Source organism: Rhinopithecus bieti, unplaced genomic scaffold (genome assembly GCF_001698545.2).
Source record: "Rhinopithecus bieti isolate Rb0 unplaced genomic scaffold, ASM169854v2 scaffold_12732, whole genome shotgun sequence".
Classification (NCBI taxonomy): Eukaryota; Metazoa; Chordata; class Mammalia; order Primates; family Cercopithecidae; genus Rhinopithecus; species Rhinopithecus bieti.
In genome coordinates, this window is record NW_016807308.1 from 239808 (window position 1) to 251022 (window position 11215).

General features: G+C 34.3%; 1 protein-coding gene across 3 annotated transcripts in view; it reads right to left on the bottom strand.

Annotated features, from left to right (window-relative positions):
- The window catches only part of ARID2 (AT-rich interaction domain 2), a 189516-nt gene that overhangs the window by 59261 nt on the left and 119040 nt on the right, over window positions 1–11215 (bottom strand). For all 3 annotated transcript variants that reach the window (XM_017881134.1, XM_017881136.1, XM_017881135.1), the window contains exons 9-12: window positions 10491–10658; window positions 3047–3128; window positions 1013–1147; window positions 214–410 (exon numbers count right to left, since the gene is read on the bottom strand). In XM_017881134.1, the coding sequence (XP_017736623.1) occupies window positions 214–410; window positions 1013–1147; window positions 3047–3128; window positions 10491–10658 (582 nt within the window). The remainder of the gene's footprint in view (window positions 1–213; window positions 411–1012; window positions 1148–3046; window positions 3129–10490; window positions 10659–11215) is intronic.

Here is an 11215-nt window from a genome sequence, read left to right on the forward strand (position 1 = left end):
AAAAAAAAAAAAAAAAAGAAATTAACATTTAACAATTTTGAATCATATCAATATGATAATAGACCAAGGAAGAAAATGCTACTGGAGAAACAAAAGTTATACATTTAGAAACAGAGAATATACATTTTTCATTCAGTTTTATTATTCAGTAATACTTTAAATTCAGAAAATTAATTCAGTAATACTTTAAAAAAATACAATAAAAATTAACACCTGCAGGTGAAGGAGCGGGAGATACATCAGGAACAGAATCAACACGAACAACAGAAGTAGAAACTGGTTGCTGCTGATAGTACATCTGAATGGGAAGTGGTATAGCCCTCCGTTTTACTCCTACCACATGAATATGTGCCTGCCCATTGTTACTGGAATCCTCCACTCTCTTCACTGTATGATTTGGAAAGACAGTTCTGTAAAGTACATACATAATCAGTAAGTTTTGATAACTATCACATTGACTTCTAACACTATGTTTATATGAACAACAGAAGTATGTTTACTGTCACTTATGTATGAACAGTATGACACATAAGTATATTCTGCAAGGATGGAAAGTAAAGAAATATAAAATATTAATCCTCCCATTTAAAAAGTCATTATTTATTAACAATGTCACCGGGTTTTAAATAATTTCACCCACATATAACTAATAAAAGATACCTATTTTTATGAACTTTGCAAAATATCAAAGTCTTTGTATTTGAAGATAATAATATTATATACTATTATTCAAGATTAAAAGATATAGTCATCATGTCTTTAACATGTAAAAGTAGGTAGGAAAAGAAAGTAAACTTAATTTCTTTGATAAATCTCATAATGTTCCAACACAAACACCAGGTGTGATTTCTGAAACCGCTTTTTATTTAAACCTCCACCACACTATAACCTATCCATATGAAATTTCTAGTAGTAGAAATATTTACAACTAGATATTTGGTATTTTCTTCAAAGAGCAAGAGATATTGTAAGTGATGTAAATGGACTTTATTTAAAGAACTACGGATCCTACCTAAGACATTTATAAAATCCAGTTGATGTTAGGATTCCACCACGAGCTAATTTACTGCAAGTTGAGAGGTATTCAGAATACATTTCTGCTCGAGAAACAGAACAATCTGGATTTACTTCAAAATGAGCATTTAGCCTAAAAGAGGAGAAAAATTAAGCATTATACAATATACTCTAGGAAAGTCCATATTTAAATATACTAAAGCCATGTGGAGGCAATGTATTAAAATTAATAATTATACCTACTAATCAAATTTCACTGACTCATACGTTAGTAGCAAAAATATATGCTAAATTTTGGATTAAATCAAGAGATTAACACACTTATTTCAGTAATAAAAATGTCACTGACAACAAATATAAAAACTATGTTCACAACCCAGTGAGAGCAGGGTTGGTCTGCTGACAACAAATGTTCTGTAAGAAATAGTTTTATTTAGTGAATATCTATTCAGGATCCTGTCTTGTAATAATCACAATATAAAATAAGTTCCCAGTTATGTGCTATTTGCATTGTAACTGAAGAAAACTGGGGGAAACTGAACTAAGGTTAAACTTTTCTTGGCTCTTGGATCAAATTCCTTCAGAAAAAACTTAGCCAAGCTTTTCAGCTACTTCCTAAAACAATGACACTTTCCATGCTGCATACTCCCATTTCCCCATTTCAAAACAGTTTTACTTTGTAATCCATTAACAACTAATTCAAACTTCATTTGTCTTTTTGTTAAAATGACCTTTACCTATAAATTGGGATTGGAGTCTAATTACCCTGATAGGCTCTTTCCATAACTCACTATGTATAAGAGGCCAAACTTAGCTTTTCTGAAAACTAAATCAAACAGTAATTATGATTTTTAAAAAAAAAAACTGTAAAATGATTCTCTTCCCCCTCTCCAAGAACTAGCAGAAACGTGCAACTGAGATTTGTAAGACCAAATCTATGCTTAACACACACACATTTTATAGTGGTTATGGTGTGTATTTTTTCCAACTTTCATAATCCTGTCTGTACTGAAATTTCAAAAGACTAAATATAAAACTTCATTTTGGTTGCAATGTAGAAGACAAACATTTCCAAATATTACTGGAAAAGATTCAAGGGGCCAATGTGTAAAACTATAGAAGGTGAGGAAAAAGCAAACAATTAGAGATATTTAAAACCATAAACCTGATTTAAGCAAAGTAGAAAAGTCCAGAGAAAACTGTCATAGGAACAAAGATATGTATTGAATGCACCAAAAATATGGAACAAAGAGTGACACGAGCATGAAATGGGAGACAAATAATGTTAGTGAATGGCAGAAAAGTGATCAAGAAAAGAAATTTTTAAAGTGATATATCATTGGAAAGTGACTGTGTACTTCAATCTGTTAATCTCCTAAAGAATTGAAGTCGAACTTCATACTAATGTTGAGGCAACTATCCATAACAAGTGAAATTTTTAAAACTCTACATTTGCTTTCTTTCAGAAAGTGGCGGACATACGATTATACAATCTTTTCAAGGAAATTATTATTGTCAAGCTGTTTATTTCTGTTCTATCATTTGATTAATGTCCCTTTACTAGTCACACGCCCAAAAAAAATTATTAATGAATAAGAAGTTTTGTTTTAGATGGAAGAGAGGAGACATTTTAAAACACCTGGTTTTATTTTCCTAAGGTCAGTCTAATTCAGTTTTAACAAAATGTTAATTTTAGAAGAACAAATTTTATAACCTGACAAACTGTACTTTCTACAAAGTGAAAGATAACTTTTTAACACAAATTTTACTCTGAAAAAAGTTAAATGGTGTAATTTAATGAAATTCTAGTCATACGATTTTAATTCTGAAAATTCTGATGAATATTTTTCTTTCAAATTATTCTAATATACAAGGGGATTTTAAAGTGTCCTTTCTTTGTGTAAATGATATTCTACTCTAACTAAAAAGGAATACAGAATAAAATATTCTCGATGTCTGTAGAATACATTTCCTTTTTTTCTTTGCTTTATTCTTTCCAAGGATAAATCCTTAATAGAAATAAACCACTTACCACTGACAAGCAAACTTCTCACTATCTATTTCCACTATTCCTGGAGGTGGAGCAACATGCTGCGCTACAACTGCTCTGGAAGCTAAAGAAAAAAATACATTAGCTACATCATTTCTTAAAACTTAGTCACTATATGCCATACTTATTTTATGGATGTTGAACCCATTAATACTCACAATGAATACCTTTTTAAAAGGTGTATAAACATATGAAAGTATACACATTTGAGAACAAACCTAATATATAATGGAGAACATATCATACCAGGCACTGTCTTAGAGGATTCATATGAACTATTTTGTTTAACCTCACAATCATTCAAATAATAACAATTAATATGGATGATTTAGTTAACATAATGTCTATTATTCCCATGGGCAAGACACTGAACTAAATACTTTACAATGTCTGCTTACTCAATCCTTCTGTGAGGTAGGTACAGATAAGAAAACTGAGACTCAAAGTGATTCAAAAAACTGGCCCAGGGTCATACAGTTCAACACATAAGTTGAGCATCTTTCAATTTAGCTATGGAAGCAGAATGCAGCAGAAATTATAGCTTCACTCCCTAATTTAAAAGATTAATAACTATAAGTGGCACATATAAAATTTTTGGAATACAGTGAACAAAAGCTGAACTAATTTAAAGTCCCATATTCAAAAAAGGATTTCCATAATTTTCTGGGGAGGAAAAAAAGAAGATATCTGTTGTAATAATAAATTTGAATTATACTTTTTTCCTGAAAGAGGCAACCTGGTTGTATGTACTAGCTATTAATCTTAAGACACATACTTTCTGAAGTTTCATTTATGATGTATTTTAAAAGTTTCAAGGTCAATGAATAAACTGAGTAAATCACCTACATATTTTCAACATTTGAAGAGATTTGTAGAAAAATGATGTCATGTTAAAATCTCTTCTTCTTCACTATGTTATACAAAGGAACTAATGAAAACATGAAAAATATAAAGTAAAAGTCATAAATTATAAGTCTGAATCATATATTTGTAAATTAATTATCCTTTTTTCACTATTCATTAGCATTACTTTGCAGGTTTTTAGAAAAACTGTTATGTGACATGGCAATGTAGTTTTAAACACAGATTATACACAATTTTTTTCAGATGGTATTTTAGCAAAGCTGCTCAGAACCCTCAAACGGAACAAATGCATTTTAAAATTATTGGAACTAGGCAAGCTCCATAGCACAGCCAAATCTGTGAATAATCTGAGGCAATCATAACCTTTGATGAATGCCCCATGCTTTGAGGTAATAGGTAATTGTAGCCACTTAATAAACATATACTGTGTATAAATCCATTTATATTTACATTATTTATTTTAATCTTTTAAGTCTAAGTTTAATTATCCCTATTTCACAGATCAGAAAACTAAAGCTCAGAGATTAAGTTCAGCCAGGAACACATGGTGGAGATAGTAGACCTGGGTATACTTGAAAGGACTTCTTTTAAAAGTGTTGGATTTGAATCCAGGTCTGTCACATTTCAGAGGCCATACTATTATATGCTCCTTGAGATAATGCAACAGTTAGAACAAAAATAATTTTTCCTGTTGGCAATCCTAGCTTATCTTTTCTTCTCCTTCTAACTCGACGATATTAATACCGAAAATACTTTCTAGGGTCTGAAACTATGTAGAAATCTTCCCTTTATCATTTCTACTATGAAAGAGTACACCCTACTCAGACTGAAATTTCCTGAATGAATTAGCAATCAATTTCACGAAACACTAGAAATCACATTAAAATCATGAGAAGCCTTTATAAACAATGTAGAAGGAAGAATAAAATTACAAATGGGAATTTAAACTGGAAACATAATTACTATAAAAAGTAGCTACAAACCGAGGAGCACTGCCCTCGGGATACCTGAAGACATTCCAAATGAAGGTGCATATACTTTGAATCAATTTCCAGATACTCAGCTTTCTTATGTATTCTTCCTAAAACTGCTTTGCATAAGAGTATCATCTCCTCTTTGATAATTGTTTTTCTCTCATTTTGGAATCAAATGACTTAATTCTCACCCATCTTTGATAGCCCTGCAGGATTATGCATTATGGTTAAATGCATAAATCTACAGCCAAAGAATTCCATCACTCACTAGCTAGCTGTGTAACTATGAGCAAAATAACTCTGTCTATACAATGGAGGAAAGTAACAGTACATTAACCTCACATGTTGCTATAAGGATTAGATTATGTGCAAGTCACTTAAAATAATGCCTAGCACAAAGTAAGCACTATATAAGCACTATATAAATGCTAGCTACTATTATTATTTATAGCGTAACAACATGTGGATCACTAAAGAGAGAATTCAAAACATTAGTGTCCATGAAGCCTCTTAACCAAGGTATTATTGGTATAGCTTCCTGTCAATACCAGTATTTTACATATTACAGTTAAGGGCAAAGTTGGGCATTAGAAATTCAGTATTCTGGCCCTTTGATTTGTTCTAAATTCAGATATATTGTAGAGTAATGATAATTTTGCTTAATGCCCTTGCCTCCTCAACTACTGTCAAAGAATGCACTACTTCTTAGGCAGAATCCTGTGTAAACAAAGCACAGAAAATATTTTAAAGAAATATCAAAGGTGGGTCAGGCATGGTGGCTCATGCCTGTAATTCCAGCACTTTGGGAGGCCAAAGTGGGTGAACTGCTTGATCCCAGCAGTTTGAGACTACCTGGGCAACATAGTGAAACCCCATTCCTTACAAAAAATACAAAAATTAGCCAGACTTGGTGGCATGTACTTGTAGTCCCAACTACTCAGGAGCCTGAGGTAGGGGGATTGATTGAGCTCCCGGGGTCAAGGCTGCAGTGAGCCAGGTTCTGATCACGCCACTGCACTCCAGTCTGGGTGACAGAATGAGACCCCCCTTTTCAAAAAAAAAGTGGGGGTGAGGGGAGGGAGGGGATGGGAGGGGAGGGGGAGGAGGGAGGGAAGGGAAGGAGAAGGAGGAGCGGTAGAGGAGAGGAGAGGATAAAGGAAAGAAGTATGGAAGTTGGTGGTTTATTTCATTCAGATTACAAATCATGCCAAATTCAATGTAAATTCTGAAGGGAAAAGAAGGGGGTTCATACTAACATACTAACATACTTCTTGAATTTAAAACAAGTTGGACTTTTTCTAAAGTAACAAAAAGAGTTCTGATTAAACAAGAGACTTTTGTTAATAAAAACTTTATGTTTACTAGGTCACATGGCAGACATTTCTGAAAAATCAATTAAATCTGCAGTGTCAAGGTTTTCACAAAAATATATTGAAGAATACGGAAAAAGGCCGTAAAACATCAATATATTGTACTGGTCTTGAAATGAACAATATTTTCAGTTTTCCTCTAGTAATCCTAAAATACAGTCCCTGGACTGCAGCACAGCATCTCATGGGAACTTGATAAAATGAAAATCTGTGACCAGCCCTGGCAACATGGTGAAATTTCATCTTCTATAAAACAAAAATACACAAAATTAGCTGGGTGTGGTGTGTGGGCACCTGCCGTCCCAGTTCTCAGGAGGCTGGAGGTGGTGAGGATTAGCCTTGAGTCCAGGTGTTAGAAGTTTGCAGTGAGTGAGAGTAGCACCACTGCACTCCAGCCTGGACAACGAGTGAGATGCTGTCTTAAAAAAAAAAAAGAAAGAAAGAAAAAAAAACTCTCAGGTCCCACCTGATCCAGAAACTCAGGGATTGATAGCCAGATATCTTTGGTAGTCTTCAGATGATTTTGATGCACCTAAGGTTTGAGAACCACTGTGTTAAATTCTTTGAATTTTCAGGTTCGACAAGATGCTAAAACAGTAGCAAGTATAATTTATAGTCAGATAGCTTGTTAATATTCTTTGATATATTTTCCAGAACTTAAAAAAAAGGGCCTGTAATGACTGAGCAACAAAATATTCTTGGCAGTTCAGGTACTTGTAATTCTTTGATTTCACAAAATAAAGGGAACCAAGTTTTTGGAGATTGTAAAATATAAGTTTAATACTTTTTGGTAATTCTGAAGTTCAACTGAACTGTATAAATTCTATCTTCATCCTAGTTTAATGATGCAAACTAGATTTTTGATTTCATCTATAAGAAAGGGAAACAGGAATACTATTTGATGCTAACTCCCAGTTTCATTTAGCAGTAAGCAGTATTGAGGATATATTGGAATTAATAGATCCAGAGAATTAGAGGGGAGGTCCTATTATCTTATTAAGGAGATATACTTCAGTACTTTTTTGTTTAATATTTTTTTTTTTTTGAGACGATCTCGGTCTGTCACCAAAACTGGAGTTGCCAGTAGTGCGATCTCGGCTCACTGAATCCTCCGTTCCCAGGTTCAAGCGATTCCTGCATCGCCTACTGGGTAGCTGGGACTACTTACGGCGTGGCCATCATGCCCAGCCTGTAATTTTCTGTATTTTAGTACGAGAAGGGGGTTTCACCCATGTTGGCCAGGATGGTCTCAAGGTCTTACCTCATGATCGGCGCCGCCTTGGCCTCCAAAGTGCTGGGCGGATTACAGGTTATGAGCACTGAGTCCGGCCTTGTTTATAATTATTTATAAAATTTACAAAGTTTTACTATTTAGATATAACTATTTACTTACTAAAACCGCTGTAAGATAAAGATATATGTATGTGCATTATATGTGTGTGTGTCTGTGTGTCGTGTGTGGTATATGTGTGTGTGTGTGTGGTCCTAGTATATATTAATATCGCGGATATACTTTTTTTTTTTTGGAGATAGGGTCTTGTTCTATTGCCTAAAGTGGATGCAGTGACACATTCATAGCTCACTACAGCCTTTAACTCCCTGGGCCCAAGCTGGGACTACGGGTGTGCATCACCATGCTCTGCTAATTTTTTTCCTGATTTTGTAGAGATGGAATCTCACTATGTTGCCAGGCTGATCTCAAACTCCTGGCCTCCAGTGATCCTTCTGCCTCAGCCTCCCAAAGTGCTGGGATTACAGGTGTAAGCCACAGTGCCTGGCCAAATGAAATTTTTAAAATGTAGAGCTTTATAGAATAACAAGGAATTGAAAAACTTTAAAAATGTCTATTTTGTAGCTAAAAAGTATTGATAGGGTGATGAATAAAAAAGAATCTCAAACATAAAATGTATTATATTAGGATAAAACTCTGAGGATATTGGAATATGAGTTCAAGGTGAAAGAGGAATATTATAAAATTTCTGGTGTTAAAGAGTTTGTGCATTTTAAAAAATGAATGATGGTATCAAGATTCCACTGGATACAAAAAGCACTGTAATTACTTTCTTTTAAAAATGTAGTTTAATATACATCAAGACAATACATACTTTGCAACTATTTAAATTATGATAGAGATTTAGATGTTAATCTAAAAATGGGTAAAAGGTTACAAAAGTTTTCAGAGGGATTGAGGGAAGTGAGCAAAAAGTTTAAAGATGGTAATTCCATAAAAAAGCAGCATTAAACTATGTAGGCAAAAGCTAAACCACAAAGGATAACCAATCAATCAGGGAGAGCACAAGTAATAAAGTGCTCTTCAGCTGAAAATAAACTCTTTTCAATTCCCAGTGGTCTAGTCCCATCTCTATGAATGAATTACTACATAAATGAAAAAGCCACAAATTCTCAATGTTTAAATTCATTCATTTGCCAAATGAGGACCAAATTTTAGGTTGGGAAGTAGGTTCATTTGTTGAGGTCAAAAGAACTGTGAAGGTCAAAGGCTAACCAAGCAGCAAAAAATAATTTTCATCAAATCACCCTGAGTATTCACTGACATTTTATCAATTTCCTTAACACTGCCCTTTTATGTCCCTCAATTAATTTAATCTTCAGTTTCTTCTTTGATGGTAAAAAACATTCCCACCACCCACTTAAGTAGCAATACGAACTGTTTCATTTCTTTGTCAAGGTTGAGAAACAATATTCTGACCAAAGATTCCCCAATATGAATTGGCTGTTTAACATCTATTACCTGTAGTTGAAAGCTCATTGAATAGACTAGCAGTCAAATTTATCTATTTTTTTGGCTTCTGTTATTTGTCCACTTCTGTTTGGTGGATCCAAGTTAGTTGAGTGAACATATGACACAAATCTATACACTTCAGAAGGACATAATGGAAATCAATGAAATATGTGATACATATTACACACTTTGCATAGAGTACATAATTTTCATACTACAAGTTGGAGTAGAAGACAAACTGGGACCACGAATGAATGTGAGAACAGACAGCTAGAGATGATGAGAGTTCAATCTCAATCACAAGCACTGGCAGTTGAAAAGGCCAGGTATTTAGGAAGATTCAACAAGATCTGGTGAGTGGGATAATGAAATTTTTGGTTTGGGGCTAGCGAGGGAGGATGAGAAAGATCTAAATACATTTCTAGCTGAAAGGAAAAAGTGAGGAAAGAAAGAGATTTAAGATATGGGAACATGAAGATGGGAAAGACTGATATTCAGGGTAAGTTTCAAAAGAAATTAGCATCTCTTTCTGAAACAAGCGGAAGCTAAAGGAAAATGAGTCCAGATGCTAATAAGTTTGTAACTGAAGGAGTAAGAAGTTGAAGAAATTCATTCTACACAGCCTCTATATTAATTGCAAAGTGAGAATTAAGATCAATTGAGAAAATGAGCATCCTCCATTCAAAAAATACAAAGAAGGAGAAGAGTCTTGGGGACGGCAGGAGGTGAGATGATAGGAAATGGAAGGGTAGGTGAGATGAAAGATGTATTTTTAGGATAAACCAAGGCAGAGAAAGCACTTTTAAAAAAAGGCTAAGGGTGGTAAAATATAAAAAATGATGACTCACAATGAGCCAGAGAAAAGGATTTCAACGACTTAACAGAAGTCTGGTTATTAGACATATCTGTACTATAATTACAGTTGAGCTAAACAGAATTGAGCTAAGAGACACTAGGAAAGGTGTGTAAATGCAGGTATACATGCTTGTAAGTGTGTGTATACATATGTGGATGTGTCTTCTCCTAGGCTATTGATTCTATGGTGTTGGTTCCAATATTTAGGGATGTTAGGAGTATTATACTTATGTATCCTGATGAGCACCTGAGAAAATTATAAGGTAATAAATATATGAATAATCTATTCCTGGCATGTCAATTTCTCATGACCAAAATCACAAATAATATGCCTATTGGGGCACTTACAGCTATCATAATTGTGAATATCTAATCCACCACATTACTCTAAATCCTGCCCAACTTAATTTTCCTATTATACTATTCTTCCTATGAGCTCACCTTGATCCTGCTACTCCTGGAATGTATAATATCTAAGAAATTAAGTACATACCCAAATTCCACTTTGGCCTACTCTACTGTAAAATATCAGTTGTCTACACTGCACATTGAAATTTATTCTTAGGATCAAATCTTATACACTCATAACCACACTGAAAAGAGTATGTAAAAACACTAACCTGGGGCAGATGCTACATGGGTCTGGGTTTGGACTTGCTCTATAGCTTGTGGCCTAATTTCAGATAACATTTGATGACTGGAACTTGGGTGTTCAACGAGTTTTACCGCAGCTAGTGCATCAGGACCAAACATCTGAATATCCATAGAAACCAGACACACTAACATGTCTAAAATAAATAAAAAGCAATAGTTATTACTTAATAATATTATAAACGAATGCCATCACTGGTGAAAACATGTTGTACAGAATACTTACAAATGTGAATAAATAGTAGTCCATGAATCACAGTACATCAGAATTACCTGTGCATCTTTTAAAAAAAAGATTTTTAGGCTGGGTGTGGTGGCTCACACCTGTAATCCCAGCACTTTGGGAGGCCGAAGCGGGCAGATCATGAGATCAGGAGATCGAGACCATCCTGGCTAACGTGGTGAAACCCCGTCTCTACTAAAAATACAAAAAAAAAATTAGCTGGGCATGGTGGCAGGTGCCCGTAATCCCAGCTACTCGGGAAGCTGAGGCAGGAGAATGGTGTCAACCCAGGAGGCAGGGCTTGCAGTGAGTCAAGATTACACCACTGCACTCCAGCCTGGATGACAGACAAAAAAATAAATAAATAAAAGATTTTTAGGCTCAATCTCTAAAGACAGATTTAATAGCTCTGGAGTGGGAGCTGGATCTGGATACCTATATCTATATCTATATCTATATATATATATATAT